A 25,594-nucleotide genomic window follows, 5' to 3' on the forward strand; every position below is an offset into this window, starting at 1 on the left:
GATTATTTTATGTGCATGGAACAGATTTACAACACACTTTGATGAAAGAATAATGACAGTGGTTATCTCTTAATTACAGAAGAGATTTTCAAAAGCACCTTGTGGCTTGAATTTCAAGGTGACTTTGTGCACTAAGTTACTTGGGTGCTTTAGAAAACTATACCTTTGGTGCTCTCCAAATTTTTAAGCTGGATCATAACCCTGCATACAAAAACTGTGGAGAAGAATGAGATATTGCCCTACATTCCTATTGGAGATTCTGCTTCTGAAGGAACAGCAGCGTATCACTTGTACACAGGGGTGACTTGAGATCCACCCCACTTCAGCCAAATGACATCTTCAGTTCTTTAGCAGCAGCTAATACTGGTTATTCAGGAAGAAGGAAGACTGCTAAAGACAGATGAGAGACAACCTTGTTTTGCAGATGGCCAGGACTGGGCCTTTTGCAGATGCGAAAGTGAGAGTACAACTGAGAAGCCAGATTAGCAACCGAGATACTGAGCACAAACAAGTTTTATGTATGAACTCAATAGTCCCATTCTATTCTGTCAAATGCTTTTTCAGCTTCTATCAAATCATCTGCCGCAGGGGACTTTGGTTTATTTGCCAGGTGGATAATGTTGCATGCAGTGTTCAGGCATTTTCAAAATCTGTTTCTGACAAACACCACTTGGGAGGTAGATATAGAACGTGTGGATTTCTTGTTACTGTGCAGTTTAGTTAATACCATGGCAAATATTTTATGATCTAAATTTATGAGAGCAATGATTCAGTAATTACCACAGAGCAAAGGATCACAATCAAGTTTTAGAATGAAAATAAATTAGATTTTAATGGAACAGGCCACATTTAGGCAATTATTCACACAACAGCAGCAGACACATGACTGGAATGGGCCACATCTCTTGCCAAGTTTCAAGTGCTGACCAGCAAGTGCTAAGAAACTTCTCAACAAAATGACTATAAATATTAATTTCAAGTAGTTGAGACATTGTGCCTTTCTTAATTTTAGTTTAATAATGATAATAAAAGGTGAAATGTGCTAGAAGAGTTTTTGAAAGCACTCTTTTCAAGAAAACTCTAGACATGGGAGATTTCAGCCTCAATGGTGACAGTCTGAATACATTATACATAACTAACGCAATTTTCTGAAAAGCTCAGGCAACCTTAGTCATAAATTAACTCAAGAATTTAAGTAAAAATGAAAATATGCAAAGTAGAAATGCGTTAAAGAATTCAGGCAGTGCTTCTAAATTTTACAAGGAAATCAAAATCGTGGGTTTGAAGTAGCAGAAGACTTTGCCTTACAGATATATTGGACTGTCAATTGAAAATCATCATCATCAACATCTTTTTGATCTTAAGTTTTGTGGCCTTCAAATTTGAAGGAGAAATTACATTCTCCCTTTTTTGGAGGGTCTAGATTAGAAGTGGGATAGCTTTCTGGCCTATTGTAAGCAGTAGTAGTGAGGTCATGTGTGAAAATGGATGTAGGCAGTTAAGACTCTCTCATCCTTTGCATTTTCAGTTGTGAAGCCTGTTCTCTGAAGATTAACCCTTATAAATTAATTTTAAGTAAAGTAATATATTTATTACCTATATATGTATGTATTCACCTGGTTTAAATCAAGGTGAAGGCTGTTGACACGTGTTTTTACTGGATTAATGAAATTGATTTTTAGAAAGTGTGCAGTCAGAATTTTTTATTCAGACCGGGAAACAAGGTTAATTAGCTACTGTTAAATGCTTATGGCATCACAAGACCACAGCAAGTGGAGCAGCACACAGGAAATGTGTCATTGAGGGCCAGAGGAGGAAAGATAATTGATATCTCACTAACTGGGAAGGAGGTCTCCTACCATGCAGAGGGGAGAAAGGAGAAGAAATGAGAAACCTTCCAATACACTAACAAATTTCCACCTCAGTTTCTTATCAGGACTTCATTATCATTGAGTAAGGGACAGAAACAAGGCTGAGGTAGTATTTTAATCTCTAATCCTACTGACTCGGCATGAAAGCAGCACACAGCTCAGAATTAATGGAGACATACGAGAATGTTTGCACTGCCAGAAAGAGACAGCGATAACAGAGGGCTAAGGGTCAAGTCCATTAGCAGAAAATAACATTTTAATTCAGACTGCATTTCAGGAGTTTAGCCTATTTCCAGTGCATCCACAGTTGACTAACCTGCCATGAAACAACCACCCTATTGAAGGAGGGAGAGAATAGTGGGTGTAGCTCACCATTACTGAAATGAATTGTGTTAGTCTCTCTTAAGTTTCTAAAAGAAACAATGGATCAGGAGAATAAAAGGGTTTATTTAGAAAAGGAGCTTTCTATTCACAACTCACCTGGAACTTTTTTTTTGCCACAAAATACTGCATCCTCCGAATCACCTTGATTGCAGCACGGTGGTGCTCCCTCAGCCTGTGGGAAAAAGGAGGAGAGTGAGGGGGGGAAAGAGCATCTCCATCCAGACAGTAAATATAACAGTCTGCAGAAAATCCTTCACCAACACATCAGTGTGCAGTGTAAGTAGTTGCCATCCAGCCTGGGAGCACAACACACCATTCTGCTGACCTTCCTCACCTTTCAAGAAGGCTCTGAAAAATCCAGGGTTTTATCTGACCCACGCTAGGTTTGCACACATTTCAGAGCTAAAAGAAGTGTCCACATAACTTCCTTCTGTGTCTAAGCAAACCACCATGCATACCTCCCAGTTTCATTTCCACAAAAGAACCCCCAAACTCCCAAGTTCATGCATATCCAGCCATGAATGGCTTTTATACAGTCACTCCAGAAATCCATCTTTTAGGGTTTTTTGGTTTGTTTGGTATTTTTGTGGTGTTCACCCCACAATTTCTGTATTACATGTTTCTTCACTTAATGAATTCTGTTTTTTTCCAAGGAATTATTTAAAAAAAAACACTTGAAAGATTTTTGGTTTGTTGCCTGCTAAACAATCCGAATGATCTTGTGGTTGCTGGATATAACATCTACATACGTATTTATCCCCAAACTGAACTATAACTTAATACAATGACAAAATAATCTGACAGGTCTTTAAAAAATATATCCCCCTCTTTGTGCATATGCATATGGTCTGAAAGCAGAATAAAAAGGAAATCATTTGCTCATTGTACTTTCAAATGACAGATTTTCATAGAACCTGACATTATTTTTCAAAGAGTGCCTTAAGACCAACAGGTACTTCAAATTTTTCAAAGCTTGCAAAAAATAATGCATCTTCCTTCTTAACATTAAAATACCATCTCAAACATGAAGCCAATTATTCAGATTGCTCGTTCTATTACTCTTACCAAGATGCACTTGAATGACATTACAGCACCACCTTTATTTCCTTTTTAACTGCATGAACATCAAGTGTTTCTAACTCTCATCCCAAACAGACTTCTACTGATGGCTTTGGGGAGCAGCTGTAAAAGCAGAGTTAGATGTTCCAGATGTTTTATCTTTATAAGCTTATTATCAGTAATACTGATAGACCTGCATATTGAGATGTCACTTTGCAGTGCTTTCTGTCTCTGCTGAAGATGACAGCATTCATACTCACTAAGGAACAGAGAAGTCATATTTAAGTTCTGTAAAAGTTTGTACAAGTTTGTGTCTTTAGTAGGATATAGCCTGGTATCACCCAAGCCTCTTCAGCTAAACATAACCTGGAATTTTAATGAGTATTCAGGTGTTCCCTCAGGATAGATCTCCCCCAGCAAAAAAAATGTTCTGCATGTGCAAATAGTGGATGCCTGTTGTCTGAATAGGTGTAGCTGGGGTGTTCCCCTTCTGAGAACTCACCCTTTTAAGCAGAAAAACCGCTTTCTGCAAAGCCAGAAACAGAACCAAAAAGAGCCATCATTTCCTACTTCTAGCTATTGCCTCTTGGGTGAGTTCTTTCTGTTATAGAAATTGTTCAGATTTAGCAATGATAGAAAAGATTACTTTCTCCAGAAACAGCATAAAATGCACTGCTTTTCAAGCTAATAATATACAGCTTTTCACCACAGGTCTACAGATTGCTATGCCTCTAAGTTATTTATATGAATTGTCTGCACCTCAAAAATTATTCACCAAACCTGCAGTTGGATCTGCATAGGAAGCCCTTTCCCTCTTAACACCTTCCTGAGGTGTCTTAGAGACACTGTCTCCAGGTCCCTGTTCCCACAAATCTGACTGCAACATCACGGTTTGAGTTACAAAAGTGGAAATTTGCTACTCCTGACTGGAATGGCCGTGTGCTTGGATCAATTCCCAGTGGACAGAGTTAGCCTAATGCTACTTCAGGAAACCCCTGTTCTGTGAGCCTGTGCTGCATCATTCTGCTGCTAGGGACTTGGACGACTTCCCCAAAACCCAAAGGAAATAAAGTGTTTGGGCTTTTAAGTTCTGCTTCACAGAGATGGGAGCCAAAAAGGTAAACACTGTTTAATTTTCTAGTAAATATCAAAGGTATGATATCATGCAGCTATACATCCTATACATAAAAGCACACAAAAACATCTTTTGACAAATAGAAATATATTTGAATTGCCATAAAACTGCTTGTAGTATTTTGGTTTATGCCTCATTTCCTCTGGGGTGTTCTTCACAGTCCATTATTTCTGAGTAAACCATTTTTCTTTGGGACAGCCAGTCACCAGTAGAGCACACCAAATCCTTCATTCTCTATCTAAAGGACAAGTCCCATCTATAAGCAAGGCAGGCAGATAATAAAAATGATATTTGCCATTCAGTGAAATAACAAAGCTACACCAGCAAAATGATTTTCCAATGCACCTATTCACCATCAATCATTTTTCAGTGCTAACATGAACTACCATGCCAGGAGGGAAAGTTAATATTCTCATTTTAATCCTTCCCATTTTCAGCTCCAGTAGGAATGCTTACAGTGAGCTTGTTTCTGCTTATGCTGTAAAATGTAATTCTGCACAACAGGCTGTCCTGATTCCTCAAGATTAAATGCTTCTGCGATGAGAGAAGGGAATAAAGGATTTAATTAGTAGCCAAGGTTATGATTCACGGTTGTTTGATCTCTTTGGCAAACTGGTAACAAATGCTTTAGTAAATTGAGAGCTTAATCATTAACTGGTGATATTTGTTTGTTCAGCCACTTGTGACATCTCTGAATTTTGGTTACAGAGGGACTGTCTGCAACCTCTGGGCACATGAAGCATGCTTAGACATCAGATGGGCACTCAATACCTTACCGCCCTCACTTCTGTGAATACTTTATTTTTTTTAGGAGTGTGGCTGGAAATGACCTCACCTGAGTGTGCTGCCAGAGTGCAGCACCTCACCTTCCTGGTGTGTCCATCCCCACACCCTTTGGAGAAGCACTGCTGTGCACAGTGAGTCTCTGACAGCAGCGTGGAAGGGATTTTCAGGGACTGCTGGGATACTCCAGAGAGTCTGCCTGCTTCAGTGTGGCTGTGTGAGCTAAGCTCTCCTGCAACTGCAATCCCTCATTTTCAGATGTTTAGTTTTGCCTGACTTTGGGGGAAAGCTTGTTGGATAAGTGCATTAGCAACAGGGTCAGCAGGCACAGCTTTTGCCCTTTTGGCAACAAAGCTATTTTCCTCTCCGAAGCATTCATCAGGCTTTGAGCCTCATCATCCCCATGCCCATTAATATCATAACTGAAATCTGAGGGAACTTGCCAAACACCACTTGACTTGTTCTAATAACCAGCAGCATGTCACCTTAAACCGTAATATACATAGCATGCCTTTAAAATCAATCTGAAGATTAACATTTCGGATACAGGACAACTTCTCAGCCTGCACCCTTCTGAAGAAAAACTGCCAATAGCTTTCACTGGCTACCAGTAACTTTTTTCTCAATATGAACAGGACATCAAGATCACCTTGAATATAACACATACTATGTGGCATTTCTCATGGACTTAAACTCACAGAATTAGGTCCTGAAGCCACCAAGGAATCTACAGCATTGTTATAACCCTTAGGAATCCAGATGGATGAAGAAGGATGTAACAATTCATAAACAGAAGACCATCCGAGTTGTAATAGGACCAATAGATTCATACAAACCTACATTATTTGCAGGTATAAACTAGGTCTGCTTTGTACTTGCACTGAAAAATGACCTGTTGTGGATGCAGGAGCTATTCAAAGCACAAGAAATGAGGATAAAAAAACCCTGGCAACAAAACACTATGGATTGAGCACCCACGTTAAAAAGAAAGCCTGGCAGAATTAAATGACTAGAAATCCTTAGTTTTTCCTGCCTCCTTTAGTTGTTAAGATAAATAACCTACAACCAGGCACTTGGAGGAAACCTGATCTCTTCATCAGTCCATCAGAAATCTGAACTGGAATTTCACTTAAATTGGAAAACAAGCATGATGAAGTACTTTATGTAATTCAACTGACATTCCCATTTGGTTGGAAAGTTGTTACACATCAATAAATGCTCTGAACTGTTGCAATTCAGATTTTTGTACATTTGACTACGTATTGTTCATTTTTCACAACACAATGAGCCCAAACCTCAGTAGGTTTCCGAAGCTGTGGCTCATTCCCCAGTCCCACACTCACTGACAGCCGCAGTGAATGTCACTGTTCAGCCAGCACCCGCCTGCCCTCTTCCTGGCAGGGAACCTGCAGGGCCACCCCAGAAGAATGCTCTGGGACAAAGGCTAAAACCTTTTGGTTGCAAAAACTGTGTGGCTTTATGAAAAAGGAAGTAAGCAGGTGTGTGGTTTGGTTGCTCTATGATTCAAGAAAAATAAAAAACTTTTTTTAAAATTAAATTTTACAAGATTAATCCCCATTCTCAAATAGAGTTATTTCAATAAAGAGTAAGAAAGGAAAAGCAATTACTAATTAGAAATACTTATTGTCCTTATAAAGCTGCTAAATTTTATATGAAACCCTTAGTAAATCCCTTAGAAGTTTGTTCCCCTTTTCATCTCCGGAAGGTGTTCTACATATTGGTTTAGTGTTAACAGAAATATTAAAGCAACAGGGCAGGGAAAAGGTGGTGCTAATTTCCTATTTATAACACTTGCCTTTTTGTTCCTGTGCAGAACATTTCATTATCAGGACCGTAATGTTTGGCACAGGCCTCCCAACGAACATGGACGCTGATATTATCGGAGCTAAAAGGTCAATGCTGTCTATTCAGAATGAGTTTAATAAAAATGAAAACTCAGTTGGAGAGAGCCACAGATTTTTAATATCTTTTACAAAATGCCCATTTCTCAGTAAACCTAACACTAATTTGAAGTTAAACACAGTTTTTAAAACCTATTTAAATTCTCTGCAGACATCTTAAATTTCTGACTTGGGACAGGGTAAAGTATTAAGAAAGAAGTCTGAAGTTGGTTGGTCTGAAGTTTTTGGCAGTAATCATTATTTAGATTTGAGCTTTATCTTTAATGCATCAGTTTTTAATCATATGTTGTGCATGTGAACTGAAATACTCTTTTCCATTCCGGTACTGAAAAACATTCCTTGTCACAGAATCTGGTGGATGAGATTCAGAGTAACTACATTAAACCATTTCATTAGTGCATTTAAGTCTAATGAAATCTTCCATCCTTAGTCCTCCAGGCACTTTAGGTATAGAATTTGCTGTGGCTCAAGGTTATTCTGTCATTCCCTGCCCATTCCCAGATGGGAAGCTCTCTGTATTGAGCAACACTTTAGAATTTGCTGTAAATTGGAAGAGATTAGGTTGCATCGCTGTGTATTCTGAAATAGGAAATGCTTGATCGCCATACCCAGGGATAAAATCAGAATCACTGATTATTTACAATATTGTCGACTACCCAGTTTCTCCTTTTGTTTGTTGCTAGTTTAGCAACTGTTGTTTGACATCATTATGATCAGTTTACTGGGGGCTCTCTACACATAGCCTGGCCCATACATGACTTGCAAAAACTATCTTAAGGATAAACCAGTAAAAGCTGCCCAGAAGCATTAGAAAAGTATGATGACATTTGAAGAGCAAACCAGCTACAAAACTGAAGTTTCATTAAATGGTCTTAGTTTACACAGAATCATAGAATGGTTTGGGTTGCAAGGGACCTTAAAGATCATCTCATTACAAACCCCTGCAGTGGATAGGGACACCTCCCCCTAGACCAGGTATCTCAGAGCTCCTTCCAACCTGGCCTTGACCATTCCCAGGGATGGGGCATCCACAGATCCTCCGGGCAACCTATTCCAGTGCCTCAACACCCCCATAGTAAGGAATTTCTTCCATGATACCTCACCTAAACTCACTCTGTTAGTTTGAAGCCATTTCCCCTTGATCTATCACTGCTTGCCCTTGTAAATAATCTCTTTCCTGTAGGCTCCTTTCAGGTACTGGAATTTACATAAATGCTCCCATAACATTTTCAGTGTAAGCTAAGCTAGAAACCAGTGACAAGACAAACGAAAATTGAACGAATTCATCTATCCCCCATGGTCCTCACCACTGGGCTCTTCACAGGTTTAAATGCAATAGAACTACATAAATAATAGATACACATAGAACAAGAAGAATCACAAACAGCAGGTAGAATAGATTTAAAAAATGTCTTTGGTCTTAGCATTCAAAGGCATTTTAGTAATTACTGGCAAACAACCTGTTTATGAAAGATCTACATCTGCTGAACTCTTGTTCGTGCTTGTAAACTAGTTATGAATGGGTAAGATTTCATCAGATGAATTTGTTCATCTAAGCACTGAATAATTCAACAACAATAGCTAATTACTTCTATGAAGACATCTGATGAATAATTTTTATAGAATAGTAAGTTTCAAGGGTTTAATTTTAAAAATAAAAGTTTCTTTGACTTAAACGCATGTCTTATAATGTAATTTATGTTCCCCACCTAAGGGAATACAGGGGCTCACTTCCACAGGAGTATCAGTGATTCTAAATTTAAAAATTGCTCTGCTAGGGTAATGTCAAATTCAGGCTTTTGGTGAACCCTTCAGCCACTAAACAATTTGATTATTTACTAATTGTGAACATTAGCCCATGGGCAATTAGCTTAAGTTGAATTAACATTTGTATTCTTCTTTCCCCGCTATTTAATTTCCCAGCTACATGTGGTTGGTCTTTTTTTTAAATTTAAAATATGTAATTTTAAAACCACAGCCTTCTTTTAATGGATTTGTATCTTATTTTACAGCTTTCATGTCTCCCTTCTCAAAAGTCATGGGTTTAACTGAGAAATCCTTTCACATAGTTATAGCAATCCTCTATTCTCTACACACAGTCTGACTTAGCCTGATTTGTCTTGCAGATTTTTAACAGACATACAAAAAAGGACAAGTTTAAAAAGTAACATCTCCTTTGGGGGGGATTTTGATGTTTTAAACAAAAACAAACAAAAAATGTTTTTCAACTAAACCTAAGGGGATCCAGAATAGCTAAACAGCATAAGATTTTGGAGCATCACACTTAAATTTGTTCAACTTTCCTTGGGGGAAATGGTCTAACATGCACTATGTCTAGAACCAAGACAAATTGCTGTAGCTAGAATGAAGATCAGGAGTAGGTTTTCACAACTATTGGAAAGCGGGGGCAACAGATGGAGCATTAGAGATTTCCTTTGTGGTCTGCCCACAGTGATGGCAGCTAAGAACACAGCCCTTACTAGAATAATAATATTCTTACTAGAATAGTTTGTACTGAAATCAGGCAAGAGCATGAGTTTTGTTGTACATCCTGAATCACCTTTGCTGCATATTTTCACAACTGCATTTTAACTCATGCCTGTTACCAGGACATGATGAGCTGCACAAAGAACATGGGAAAAAAAAAATAGGAAGACAAAATTATCTTTGGAAGTGACTGAAAAACCACATAAAGAAAGCAGGAAAAATATACAAGCCAGTTCCCATTTTGTTAGAATAGATTATTGTTTCCCAGCTTTGGTGATGTCATTATCAAATACCAATTAATACTGATGTCCATATCAAATCACAGAGAACCTTTATTCAGCTCTTCACTCTCTGCATCTTACTGACTTAGAAGGCTGTTGCTTTTTCACACGGTTTCAAGGCCAAGCAATTTGAAAGTAGTGAGACACAAATGAGATCACAGATAAGTAAATAATAATGTACAGCACTCTTACAGACACAGTCTGACACATTAAACTCATTTTCTAAAGAAGCTGAATTCAGAACACAACAGAGCTTCTTGTTCAGTGCACACAGGAAGCCATGGATATTATTATTTTGCCTCCTCTGGCTAAAAGCAATCTTTTCAGATTAAAAATAATATATTTTTTGCAGAGCTTGTAATTTATAGCTCTGAATTATACAAGGAAATGCAGGGCTACACTTGGAAGCACTAGGAAGAAATAACCATATTTCCTCTGGCTACTTGCCTCTCTATTGTTTTCCTATTAAACTTACAATAACCTTTGAATATTTAACTGGCTGATGTTACACTACTTCATTATGCTCGAGAAGTTGCTCACACTACACAGTAGCTCTTTGCTGTACTCATTGTAGGGAACTACAAGACCTCTGCAGACTCATGGCTGTGTTTGACTTTCCTATTTGGCTTAAATTGCATTGCTCGGAATTTACCCCAGATACAACCTATACACAAAAATATCTAATACTGAATATGAGATGTTAAAGCATCAAAACCCATCGAGATTTCTCAACTATTTGTTTCTATCCTCAATCATTTGTTTCTACTCTACATAACACATGCTAATTTAATGTATGCTGTATCTCACATCTTAATTAGGACACATCATGTACCACTACTGCTGCCATCCCATTTAACCTTTTGTTTTGAGACAAAAGAAATAAGCTTTCATTGGGTCAACTACTGACGCAGTTCATAGGGGATCCATGGAAGATCAAAGCAATATTGCATTATTTAAACCTCACACAATGACTTTAGCCAAAACCCCCTTCAGTTTTTTCCCACACCTCAGTGATATGTGTATTTTCAATAATGGTGAATAGATGTAAAAGCACTGTCTCTTCTTTGTAAAACCAACCATGGGCAAGAGGTCAGAGTCACGTATACATCTTCCCAAGTTCAACTACTCTACCAAGGCAAAGTTGAGAGAGCATCTCAGCTGTTTAACACACATGAAAGTCATTGCGTGGTTGTGACTGAAGAAATGAAGCAGGTCTCCTGTTGCAGAGACAGGAATTACAACAGGAAAAATATCTGAAAGGAAAAGGCCATTGATGTGAATAGCAATATCTAAATAATTACCAAAATCAGGGATGATACTATTTCAGAAGTCCTAACATTTTCCATGTTGATTTTTATTACAGAGGTGATTGGCGAATTCTCCTGCTGCTCAGTAATGAAAAGGAGAAGGTGGAAGTTGCTGCTGTGAAGCTCTTTCTAAGCACTGTATTCTGAAATTAAACTGTATCCAAACCCCCCCACCATTGCCACAGAAATCCACTGAACAACATGAAGCCAAACTCTGCTCTCATTTTCCCCACGGGACAACAGAAGGGACTGGGAGCTGATGGACTCTTAGGTCACCTTGGCTCCTGGCCTACCATCTCTGTAGGGGCTCTGGATGTTACTTATGCACAGTGATATAAGTGTCTTCTCACAGCTGCACGTTTTACTGGGTGTAGCCTCCAAAAATAAACTGATAGAAGACTGCAAATGCAAGGGTGTTACTGTGGTTTGTGCAAGCTGCAATGAAAAGCATGGCAAACAGTGAAAGATGGCATTAGGACAAGGGGATTTCACCTCCCTTGTCGAAGCCATCACTTCAGGGAAAAAAGGCAGTTAAAAAGGCAGTTGAAAATGTAGTTCAAAACTGCAATTTTTGCAACTGGAAGCATTCTCCGGGATTTGTTATTTTACAATGGTGGAGAAACACATGGGATTTCAACTTGTGGAGAACAGCCTTTCCCTATAAATCACAGAGTGTAATCTGAAACCTAGAAACAGCACAGGGGCTCACATTTATGGATTTAAAACAGATGAAGAGCAAGCATGCTCTTAACCCTTTCCCCATAATTTCTTCCCAGTACAAAATAAAAACGAATATAAAAATACTGAACAGAAATTAACTTGGCAAAAATCAAGATTAATACAATTTTGTAAACACTGAATAGTTTAGACTTCCCTAAGGACACAAACACAGAATTGTGCTAAAGCAAAGCACTGTAAAACTGTTAGAGCATAATCCAGTCTCTGGACTGTTCTTTCATCAACTTTTATTTAAGCAGTTTATCTTACTGAGATTAGGATCTCTCCTATAGAGCAAGACCTGGCAAACACAGGCCTCTGGTTTTGAATATCAGGCTATATTTCACTGGGAAAGAAGTAACTAGCAGCCTGTCATCTCACCATAATGTTATAAACTCCTTAATCAGGCAATAAGAGAACTAATACTAACACATTAGCAATAATTTCTCTTCAAAAATATGTAAGAGCATTAAGATGACATATTGTTTATTTATTGTTTCTTAAGATCCCCAATCATTTCTATATCAGTTTAGCCTCTCTTTGGGTCACTGGACAAAAAAACTCCAAACCCAACAAAGCCTGTTCCAACTTGAATCCTAAGACATGCCCTTCTTCTTGATTTTTTTTTTTTTTTTTAATTTAAATAAAAACTCCACAGTGTAAAAGAATGGACTGGAATATCAGCATTGCCAAAATGCATTAGTCCATACCTTGTCAGAGTCAGAGTTCCAGCACTTCCAGAAATTCACTCACACATGTAACACAATGGTGTGATTAAAACCAGAAATGGGCCTGGATTGAAATAAAGTATGATGGCATGTCATGTTAAATCTCTACCCAGTGTAATATTTTAGAGAAAACTCTAAACCAACCATCCCAGGACAGTTTACAGGAGAAAAGGAAAAATAATTTTAAGCTTACTGCAAGATCACTCATCTGCACACACAGTGTTTGCCTGTGGTAATTCGAGCTCTGTCCCTTTATTGGCTGCAGTTCAGTGAAGTGGTACTTCTGTCCATGTCTCCTGATGAAAAGCCACGGTGTCTCTAGACTTCACTGAAAAGGTTGCAATTGATAGAAAAAAAAAAATCTCTAAAGTGGCAACGATGGGCACCTGACTATTTTTCAAGTGAAGAAATAGATACCTGAGAGCATTAGAAAAATGCATCATGAAAAAATAATTCAATCTTAGCAACTGGGCATGTTGTGGAGCATCCAAAAAATGCAGTCATGGCTAGAATCTTGTGTTACAATAATCAGAGGGGCAACCTGAAAAAACCTGAGCTCTTTTGAAAAATCTTGCTAAAGCTCTTTATGTAATTGTAGTTGCAAAGAAAGATTTGTGGAAAACAGAGAGTGTAAGACAGAAATTATGCTACTAGCCCAATTCTGTCTTATGACATACATTTGGTATGTCAAATCTTGTGTTAGCACATCTCCATAGCTGGAAGAGTCACGTTTTGTTTTAAACCATTTCAAACCAAAGACCGATTTTTCACAAATGCATACTTGTTGAAAAATTTAAGATTAGACCATCCACAGCTCCACCTTCATCCTTTTATCACTAAAGCTTCTTCAAGATACCGTCCAATTTCAAGTAGATCCCACCTTCCTTCAGTTTATTTGTGCAGATGCTCAGATCCAGACCTCATCTGTGTCTCTTGTGAACCCATAATGATGTTGGTATACAAACACCATTGGGATTTCCAAATATGTGTATCAGCCCATCTAACTAAGTTGGGATGGATACGCAGTTCTGAAAAATCTCATGAGACTATCTAAATGACTGTGGCAATCTGACCTATTCCATATGTAAGCAGATGTACAAATTCTAAGTAAGAAGGAAGAGGTACTTTGCATCTTGAAAGCCACTAAAATTAGGGACTGCATCACATTTACTGAATTATGTATTCCAAACAGATGGATAAACCCTTCTTTAAAGCACATCCAGGGCAAAAGTTCCTGCCTAAATGTAACCAACTTGCTCTGAAATCCCCATCTTGCCACAGTGGGTGCAGGACTACATGCATGAAGTCAAGGGGAGAACACAGGCCTGAACCTACACACTGGTTTAGCACACCAAAGGATCTGTAGAAACATGGAAAATTTGTACATACAAGAAGACATTTAAGACAGCAAATGCAGATTATATATTGGGAGGATTCTAGATACACACTTATTAATTAGGTTCATGTCTTTTATGTGGAAAAATCTGACCTGAAAGATCCGAGTTCTCCTGTTCAATCTAATAGTTAAAGAATACACTGTTATTACTAGTGCAAAAAGGCAGGGAATTTTATGAGCTGATATGCTGGAGACAGAAACTGGCTGGGACAAACTTCTCTGGTATGTGAACTCCGTTTCTTTCTGTGGCTTCAAAGCACAAGCACAACTCAACAATGTATTTTTTTTACTAGAATTATTCTCTGGTAAGTTAGATATGGAAAGCAGAATATGTTTTAATTACTTTTCCCCCTCTTAATTAAGAAACCGCTAACAAGCCCAGCTGTATGTTTCAATTTAATTTCTGTTACATATACAAAAATATTTTTCTTAATATTCCTACTTCATTGTGTAAATATGTGATGATGTGTACAGAACGATTAACAGTTGAATACTTTGTTAGAAATATCAGATTACTTTGTAACTTTACAGTCTTGCAACACACATTTTTGCAAAGCAGTAATTCCTCTGTAAGGGTTGAGCATCAGCTCAATTACACTCACTGTAGGGAACAGAAATGCCTTGATCCTGGCCAGTTTTAGGTGGGCTTTATTTATTCTAGAAATACTAGATTTTCCCCTTTTTTGGTGTGTAAAATAGATGCACACATAGCTCTCACTCTCAAGTGTCTCTTCTACAAAAGAGGTAGAATCAGGAGGAGTTAGCCAAACCTTCAGCTGGTTCAAATCAGAACTCCACTGATTTAATTAGGCAATCCTGAAAGTCTTACTTAGAAGAGCACTGTATCAGGCCCTCCTGTCCTCTTTTCTCTCCACAAGCCTGTGAGCCAGCTCTCTTCCCTACCCACCTTCCTTCACATTAGCTCTTGGCCTCTCTCTCCTCCTCTCACTCTCCTACAGTTACCTTTTTGCTACTTTATGTTTTCTGGATCTGTCCCAGAGTTCCTCCTCCCTCTTGTATCAGTCAAAAGTTATTTATCCCCATTTTCACAGCCCTTCATAGATTACTGTGACTTCAGCCATCAAATCTCACAGCTGTCTTCACGCTATGTACCACCACTCAATAATCACGCAAACATCTCTCCACATTTCGTTTCTTATTGCCTTCTACCAACCAATTCTGCAGCAGAATCTTTTCCTATTTCTTCTTACTCTTTGGTTCCACATCTTTTTCTTGACAAGTGAACACAATTTAGAGAATATAACCCATCTTGAGGAGCACAAGTGCTGAAGAGGAACATAGTAAAATTAGGCTTTCAATGTAGCTATTGGTTTTGCAACCATGCTTTCTGTGTTAAACTAGTGATACAGATGCCTGAAAACCAAGCAAAAACTTGTTCTTTCAAACTTTTGCAAGACCAGAGTTGTTTTGGAAGAAAAGGACTTATCAAACCTAATTAGCCCTTCCTAGTAAGCACTTTGCAGATACACTGCAGTACAAGGCCATACATTATTCCATTTCTGACTGATTATTTCATAAAAATATCTATTTGTCTAAGCTAACATACATAGTTACTAACATACATAGTAATAAATGTCTATGAAAAGCAAATTGCAAACAAGACCTGGGGAAAAAAGGAATAAAATTTGATTTTTGAGAAGGTATTTTAAGGTGATGAGAAGGTGAGGAGACTTTCAATAGACATCGCAGTGATGCCTCACTGAAAATCTTCTAAGAACATGGGGAAGTACGAAACAGAAAAAGTACACTGAAAATCAGTAATACTTTTCTACCAGCTACTTTTACACCTTGCCTTTACATCCATGAGTTCTTCACAGTCCAAGAGCAGAGAGGAGAGCAGGCTAAGCATATGCAGAAAAACTTAAACAAAACTGGCCTCACTTGTGGTCTAGAGCTTCACAGAGTGTTTATCAGCACTGGAGGTACTAATGCTACCCTCATATCAAGAGCAAAGAGCTGACTTGACAGTTCACACTGTTCAGGTCCTTAATTTCAGTCTTCATTAGTAAGCCCTACTCACTTTGGGGACTGAAAAACATTTAGGAGCTTTGAAACAATACTAAAAAGAGTAGGCATAGCCTTACCGTGCCCCTGGAAGAGCTTTTTTTCGGCTTTAGTGCTGCCTTCCTCCCTGGCTACGAGAAGGCCAGCCAAGGGTACTCCATCTCTGGATGGTGTGGTTTCAGCTAAACCAGGCTCTGAGGCTGTATTTGCTCTTCCCCCCTCACATGCTCTTTTCATTCATATTATTTTCCTCTCCTTCCAGTTTATGAAAGCATGCTCTTACCAGGTCAATCTACTGAGAGCTTAATGAGAACCTGAACAACATCACAGGTATTTGTGCAAACAGGTAATTCTCTAGGCTCTTCCCCGTTCAGAAGTGCAGGTGATATTCCTCTTCCTCCCCTGCTTTCTTCTCCCCTACATGTTTTTATTACTCAATTTTTGCAAGGCTTTTAGAATACAGAAGACAGAACATTCATTAGAAGAAAATTAAAGTTGCCTCTTCACCCAGCACTTCCGAGTTAGTACTGATTTTCCTGGAATTTGCTGACGAACAATTTGTGTAACCTGAATTCCATTTCAAAATCCTATGAAATAGCCTGTGGTAAACAACTGCCAGGTTGTAAGAGTAAATGTCACATTAAAATATGTTACAAGTAATGACAACATGATATTTATTGGGCTGCAAGTCTGCAAGCCCCTTTTTGGCCTTGAGGTGTCTGATCCTGTGAGAAGTTGTAGGTTAATGGGATAATCAAATAATTAATACAGTTGTAGATTTTCTCTTTCTTTGCAGGTTCTTGGAGTAGCTTGTCTTATTAAGATATGGCCTTTGGAGGATTTTGTGTGTTAAGATATTTGGATCAGGAAAAAACTTGGAAATTGGGGAGTATTTATAGCCGGACTTTGAATTGTAATGTCAGCAATCAGTTTACAGACATTTTGCTTTGTGGAAGAACTGGTCAGATTTACAACTTTTCCACAGGCAAGTATAAAATGCAGTAATTACTCATTGCTTGTTACTATTTTCTTATCATTGATAGGATATTTTCTTACCATTGATGGTGGACTTGGCAGTGTTGGGTTAGTGGCTGAACTCGATGAATTTAATGGTCTCTTCCAGCAAAAATGATTCACTGATTATGTTTTCAATTACATAACAGTCTGGTCAGAATGCAAGGAAAACCAAGCTGATAAACTGCTTAAAAATTCAACCAAACCCAGACAAATCACAAACAAGTTTGAATGACTACAGCCAGAGAGACTCCATCCTGGAGTGCTGTAATGGAAAGCTCTTAAAAATCTGTGTTTGTTTGCTGGTTTATGCAAAAATGCTGAGCCAGGCACAGCCAGCTCCTTGTGGGCAGAAAATGCCAGATGACTGTGCATGACACGGAGACTCTGTGGTGCATTTCAGGGGTCAGAGACCCAGCGATGACTTTTTTCAAGCCAGGGCTGATGTCTGCTGGGAAGCAGCTCTGGAGCTGTGACTGCAGCTCATGCCATGGGCAATTTACCCCTGCAGCAATGCCAGTGAGAGACCTATGAAAAGTTATGACCTATGAAAACTTATGGCCTATGAAAAGTTACGTCTCTTAAGAACAGCAGAGCTTAACGTGCAAGGCAAATGTGCCTACTGCACGTGCCTGAGAATTTCAGCCTCTAGCACTTCTTAGTAGCACTGGGTTGTTTTAAACACACTAAATAAATTCCTAAAGAAACAAACAGACAACTAAAAACACTTAGGGAAACCCTTCCAATTCCTCATCTATCTCAGAGTTGCCCTATATCGATAAAAGTCTGGTCTTTAACTGAAACATAAATCGTTTCACTTTATCTCAGACCAAACCAGAAACAAATGGTTTGGTCTTCAGAAAACTCGTGGAATTTTACATTTAAAGAGCCTTATATATCTTTTCATCACTAATTATTTCTGTTTGCAAGTCAAGACATAAAGCACCAATGATAAAATGCCACAATAAGGAACACTTTTGTAGAGATTCCAGTCTGAATTGGAAGCAGGAAAAAACAAACAAAAACAAACAAACAAACAAACAAACAATCAGTCCAAAATCTTTTCCCTCAAGACTTTCATGACCCAGTTTGAAAGCCCAGGAGATTTGGATGAGTCTGAGAGGCCCCACATGAGGCAAATTTTGCTCAATTCTCTGAATGTTTATCCAGTGCTATTTTATTAAGAAGACTAAGATGACATTGCTCTCTAGAACAGATTATCAAATCGGTCTTACTTGTGTTGTGACTAGATGGCCTCTGCCTATGTTTAAATACAAGTCTAAATACACCTAAGAATACTTTCTATTTTAAAAGTTTAAATGTGACCCTCTTTTGAACAGTATTTACATGTGTTGTCTGTGTGTATATATACACAAACCAGACAAAACAGAGTAACAACAAATAAAAATTATTTATATTTGTATAATTAGGAGACTAAATTGAATTTGTGATTTTTTTTCACACAGTTCCTTTTTTCCCCAGAGGTATGGAAGGTCCTGAAATGTTTTATCCTAGACAGCAGCCTGTACTGGTACCTGTAGCTGCTGCTTTCCAGGGACACATTGATACCAAGCTATTGGGACAATTACTTGTTTGCAGTCAGGTCTAAAATAAAGACCAAATAAAATCCTAAATGATCACATCAGAATGTTTTCCTGAATCTGGGCTGAAATGAATGCAGTTACAATGCATATTAGTGACCAGCAACTGCAGAATTTCTGAACAATACTTGCACCTTAAGATTGACATCCAAAAAATTAAAGTGCTAACTGGCTACAGACAGTATTTTCTAGTACAAAGAGGTGTCCCAAACCTTTTTTTATTCTAATACTCAAAACTATTAAAGCAAAGCACTATAAATTTCATCTTAAATGCAGTAATAAGTATTTCTTATATAGTTATGGATGCATCACAAATTATGCTATGTCCAAACTATCTGGACAGTCCTTTACCATACTGACTTCTCATGAAATAAGTGTATCTAATAAGGCTAAAACCCCCATCTGGTTTCCAAAGACAGCTTTTTATTATTTTGAATTTCATAGATATGAACTTCTAGATAAAAAATGGAATCTCACTTCCTTTCACATTAATCAGCACACCACAAAATGTTTTATCAGTAGCAATAGCACAACCCTCACTGCTTTAACACAAAAAATAGCTTTAATTTCTGCCTGTGTGTGTATATGAATAAGTATATATTTGCTTGCTTTTTATTAGAGTGCTTCTACTGAGTCACAGAGTTAGTATTCTTTATCAGGTAAGGAGAATATTATAGTAGTTGGTTGGAGGAAAAAGAAAAGGAATAAAAAAAGGAGGAAATACTGTATCCCCTAAATGAGGTCAGGCCCTTCCAAGTTCGTTGGTTTTTGCAAGAATTTTATATATAATATATAAGCTTCAAGATGCTTTTCCACTTTAAAACATGCAGATCTGCATCTAACTTGAAGGCTTGAAGGCCAGAAGCCCAAGCACCCTCTTAAAGTCAGTGGCAATTCAGAAAATTTTCGTGAGATAGCTAAAAGAACTGCTATGAATCCACTGGAATAAAAAAATCTGCCCTATTGTGTGTTACTCGTGTGTTACTCGGTTACTAAGACAGCCTTAAATAAAAACATGTGGATTATATAATAACATATAATTGTTTAGTTTTTGTAATGTACCCTCACCTAAGTAGATAATTGGCAACGAGGACTGAACATGAGAACTTTTGACCTGAAATTACTTGGTTTTTTTCTGAATTCAACAGGAACATGCTCTCTGTTCTCTCAACACTTTTAAACAATTTACTATGGTTATGGGTTTTTTTTATTTAAAAGATATGCTTAGAGAAGATTGAATAGGTCTTGGAAGCTGAGGGAAGATATCCAACACAGTGGTACCTATCTTTAAACAGGAAAAATTACAACACAGATGCTGGCATTGACAGCACTCAAATCAATATTCAGGAAGTATCACACATATAATCACCTGTCAGTGAAAAAGAACCAAGAGAATGTCAAGGAAATGTCATTTCTGCTTTGCTTTTCTCACACACATCTGTTTCTCTCACACATTTACTAAAGGTGAATGCTCAAATATGCATTCACACCAGTTCTTGAAGAGAACATAAAAGGCAGAGAAGACATAATACAAGGGGATGTGCCCTAAAATTGTTACTCATCTTTATCCATTTGTGGAGAGCTGTCCTTTCACAAGGGTTAGCACAGATCTGTGATGGGGTAAAATCCTGGCCTGCTGAATTCAATAAAAGTTTTGCTATTGATGTCACTGGGTTGGAATTTCTTCTATTATCTTTAGACACCTGGACAGCTGCCTGAACATCTGCTGAGGTTGTCTCTAAAACGTCAAAGTGCAGTTTCTTACAGATACTCTGATCTGCTGGTGAGGACAACTTCATCCCATTAAAGAGTACTTACAAATTAAGGGTTCATTACAAGTTGCCATGCCTAACTTGTTTGCTAGATTTATTATGGAGCTCTCTCACCTGAGAAAACATAATCAAATATTTTCTTGCTTCCCAGAACCACATTTTTCCAGACCCACCCCCATCAAAACATGGTGTAGTAAACAATTTTTCCAAGGGTACACAGAAAGCCTGTGGCAAAGCTAAAAATTCAGAGTCCTATGAAATGTGAAATTATTTGAACATAGTCTTTTTTTTTTTTTTTAAGTACCAATCAAGAATGAGAATATGAGGAAAAAAAATGAGGGAGGTATATACAGGTAAACTAACATTTTTCAAGCCCAACATTTCCTAGAAGGACAATGAATTGAAGTGCAAGGCAAACACTGTACATGCACAAACATAAGCCAGGTTACTTCCCAATTTATGATCATATATGCATACATCAAAATATTTTGATATCTCTGCTTATACAGACACAAAGAACAAACGAAGGTCTGCCTATGAATGGCAACATTTATGTGACCATTTATAGCACAGTGACACAAAAAGTACACAAAATTTATATTAAAACAGAAGAGAGTTTAGAGAGATTTCTCTACAGCTGCTAAGTATTAACAACACTTTTCACATTTCATTTCTGTCTCTCACTTTTTGTATTTAATGTAGTCTTCCTAAGCTTTCCAATTATACAGATTTCCATTTGAATTTGCTATTCTGTGCAAAAAACAAATGCATTTTATAAAAATGATTGTTTTTATAAAAATGGGGTCATTGGCAGGAACCCAGCCTCACCAGGCTCACTGATGTTAAAAATAAATTAATGGTAGAGTCTAAGTTCATTAGTCCAAAGCACAATTGCCTGATATATGTGTGGCATTAAGCACTGGTTGCATGTTCTTGCTATGTTGATGTTCAGGGAGACTTAACAGTACCTGCCTGTCTCAAGGGTATGTGCCCTGAGAAAAGTTTTCATTCTTTTAATATTTCACTTTATCTCCAATCACTTCAAACAACTTGCATTGAGCTAATATGAGTAATTTGACAGAACACTTTCAGAAATACAGCAAGAAACATCCATCCCTGCTACAAGACTGTTCAGTGCTTCAGCAGGGCACAAAGCCCCTCCACCTCCCTCCACACCCCTGAAATACCCTTTTCCCCAGACTGTGCAATGTACTTGCTTGAATAAGCACAAGACATCACAACAGCAACAAAATATACAACAGTGGTTAAAACTCTGACATTAAGGTTAACCAAGTACATTCAGGGTCAGAAGAAAGATCTTGCCCAAGAAGCGTGGGAGGGAAATAGCTTGGAAGGCCAAGGAACATAAGTTAAAACCTTTTGTAGATGGTCATACTGTCAGTATGTTGGAATCAGACATGTAAAAAAAGATGCATCCAGGTGACTTCCCTGCTCTCAGCATTAAAATGTGGCTCCCAATACGAAGAGTAAGAAGTTAGTATTCATTTCATATTATATTGTACATGTACGTTGAATTTTTAACTTCAACTTATTTGGACTCCTTTGTTACCTAAATAGGAACAGTTGTTCAAATTTCCCACACGTGCAAACTTGACATTTATATGAGAATGAGTCTCTCCAGGAGTCAGAAAGAGAAAATATTCTAATTTAACTAAAAAGAGCTTGCAGTGACAATTCCATGCTGCTATGAGTATATGGACACTTCCACTGAGTGTACTGGGCAATACCTCACATGAGGTAAAACACCCTTGAAAGATTCTGCAGCAATGAGGCCAGAGGTTTTTTTCCTTCTCATAAACCAGATTCAGATCACCAAAAGACTGTTTTGGAAAAAAGATATTAAACAGAGGACTAACACATTAATTTTGCAGAATTTGATGTTAACCAAAAGACCGTGGACTGGGCTGAGGTACAAACTTTCAGCCTGGTAATATTTATAGAGTGAAGTTAATACTTAAAAATACAGTGATCAAATACAAAGCACACAAAGCCCATGCAAGGAGACCCTCCAGATAAAGAGGCAGTCCAAGATGGCACATTTTTACTTAAGGTGCTTTTCAAATTTAGTATTTCTCCAATATACTTCTGTCCCCAAGTACTGAGGTCTTGTAATGTCCAAAGCACTTCAAGACAAAATTTACAGCTTCTTGGGAAATGCTGGTGTAAGTATCAACAGCACAGTGCAAGCATTAATACAGAGAAGTGAAATAGTCCTGACCATTTTAAATTCAGATCAAACCTTGGCTGCAAGCTCACTTCCAAAGTGTAATGTAGCGATTTCCTATTAAAATGCCACACTATTAAAGCTGTTTACCAGATTTAGAGAAACCTGATGTATTAGAAAATACAAATAAAATCCCATTATTCTTGCAATGAGTAATTAGCCATATTTTCAGCTTTGCCTTCAGCATATGGCTGCCACTGGAAGGTAGAATTCAAGCAAAAGAAAGCAAGACCTTACTTTTGTCCTGTTTAATTTGCCAAGCAATTCTGCTTCTTGTGAATTCAGTAACATACTACAGCCTTCAGTGAACAGTAATCATTGGAAGTATTAGGAAACAGAAGCTAAGGATTAACCTTGCATTAAAACTACTGTTGACCTTATAAGAGTGATTATTTATTAGTCTGTGAAAATCATGACATAACCTCACAGCTCATATAACTATTCAGGTGTATTATAAAAATAAATAAATACCATCCTTCTCTCACCACCAACAGCACTACGCTTGAAATCACTTGCACTTGAAGTTTTAATACTGATATTTAACAGATCAACACAAATACATCATTCAGATTATTGCTAAGATTAAAAGGTTTATCAGTAAATTTAATAATTGCTGCTTGAATAAAAAAAGGCCCACCAAGAAAAAGAAAGACTCTGGCTCGCTTTGTATTTAAGCTGAATAAAAAATTTTGTCTAGAACACATAGAGTTAAAAAGCAACTACTTGGTCATACTCAGTTGTTTGTGCAGCACCAAATTTAAATCCAAGAGAGATTATGAGAAAATTTGCTGCAGGCTGTCAGACCTCATTAAGTTAATGGAACTGGTAAATTGGCACATTTCCAGCACATTGTAGAAAGAAAAGCGCTTTCAGCTCAAGAGTGAAGGAGATCTAGTTTCGGTTTGGCAGCTAAAGGAGATTATTAGCTATAAATAATGGCTGCACTGAGATGACTTATATGGGATTGCTTGACCAAAATGAAGTCGAAGAGACAAAAAAACATTAACATTTTGAAACGAATGATACAGTCTCTTTGTTGGATGGAATCTAGAACAGCTTTGTAGACATTTTCCTTTTAAAGCCTTACTATTTACAAAATCATCTAAAAGTCTTTGTAACAAGCTTAGCTACTACTGAACTCATTAACAGAGAGAAAATTCTTCCCTTTGTTGAACCTTTGAATCTTTTTAAAAGATGTTATGAGCTAGTGGGAGCTGGTGATGTGCTGTGGTGTCCTAATATATTAGTTATATTATTATATAACTAATATTATTTTATTATATTATTTTGGTCTAAATTACTGTGTCATGTTTTCAGAGGCAGGATGGCAGAAGGGTATCAGTACCCATGCAGGGCATGAAGCAGAAATCAGTGGACTTGGGAGATGTTGGTTTCCTGAGCCACCAGAAAAGACAAAATGCGGAAGAATGTGAAAGAGAGGGAGAGGGAGAGAGAGAGAGAGAGGAATTTCTCTTAGGACAATAAGATCTTAATTTTCTTATATTTACATTTCTTGCATATTTCTTATATCAAATTTCTAAACGGTAAACCATCCTAAATGGTGAACTAAAGAAGATGAGATTATCCTCTGAATTTATACCAATAAACCCAAATTCTGGGGCTTACTTAGACACTGAGATCTGTGAAGTTTGAGATTTCAAATATCCCTATGGCCAGGAACTGGTTCTATTCATTTACTTATCTGATTTGAAGTTGACTGAGTATTTTTCCATTCTTCTATGGTGAGGTTTTTGGAAACAGGTGCTGATTCACAGCACTTACTAAAAAACTGCACAAAGCCTGATGCCTTCTGCATAAAATGAGAACAGGAATTCTACTGTTTACTTAATTCATTCTTTCTTTGTCCTCTTATTGTCACTCTGGAACACATTTTGAAGGAAAACGAAGCCAGTTTCTATGTGTATTTTGGCCTTGGCTCCTTTGTCAAGCAGTCGGTTGGTGCAGGGTGCACGTGTGCCCGTGAGCAGGTTTGGTAAGAGCACCTGTCACCTTGCAGACTGGATTAACATCCCATAGACCCCTTGTCAGCACTGCACTGGAGTGACATTTACTTCTCAGCAACTCAGTTCCAAATTGAATCCAACCACCTTTGCTCATGATACGGCCGATTTCCCCAGGCACAGTGGGTACAGAGGCACTTCAATATCTGTACGTGTCTGCTTTTACTTTAGATTTACTGGTGAGTGACTACTGAATTCTGCCAAAGAAAGTAAACATCAGGGTCCCTCCCTATGAATGAAAGCTTTATTATGCTCTAAAAAATTTCTGCACAGAAAAGGCTGCCTCCAACAACCAGCTGAGCTAAACGTGAAAGAACAACAACCCCCCCCCCCCCCCCCCCCCCCCCAAAACATATATGTGGTAACACACAGTGCTTTCACCAGGGATCTTAGGGAGGAATACATCAGAATGTAGGAACACTAGCCATGTTCTGATGCTGCAGTGCCAGTTTGAAGAGTTAGGCATACTAGAACAACCTTAATTCACTTCATCCCTCACACAGTGGGTAGAAATTCAGCATCTAACACTTACTCACACTCTCTCCCACCCCCAAAATATCCAACCTGAAATCACTTATTTTTAATACTGCTCAAGAGTAGCTTACCTCCTCTAGACAATAAAATTCAGCATATGAGTGTTTCTGCAGGAATACTCACTAGGAAAATTTAGGACTAAGCTACCCTGAAACGGAATACCAGCATTCCTGCATGAAATCCTCTCTATGAAAGGATAAATGAAAATCAGAGCTAAATAGTTTATCCAAGTGTTCTGTTTGTATAGAAAACTAAATTCACCGTTCCTTTTCTAAGCACAGAGGCCAAAGAGAAGGCATATAGAAGTAGCTA

General features: G+C 37.9%; 1 protein-coding gene across 1 annotated transcript in view; it reads right to left on the minus strand.

The window, feature by feature from the left end:
• The window catches only part of KCNQ1 (potassium voltage-gated channel subfamily Q member 1), a gene marked incomplete at its 5' end in the record, with an annotated part of 336,754 nt that overhangs the window by 108,555 nt on the left and 202,605 nt on the right, over nt 1-25,594 (minus strand). Inside the window, one exon of the mRNA XM_082283617.1 lies at nt 2,352-2,427. Coding sequence (XP_082139743.1) covers nt 2,352-2,427 — 76 coding nt within the window. The remainder of the gene's footprint in view (nt 1-2,351; nt 2,428-25,594) is intronic.

The sequence above is a fragment of the Coloeus monedula genome (assembly GCF_965178545.1).
Source record: "Coloeus monedula genome assembly, chromosome: 6".
NCBI classification, from domain to species: Eukaryota; Metazoa; Chordata; class Aves; order Passeriformes; family Corvidae; genus Coloeus; species Coloeus monedula.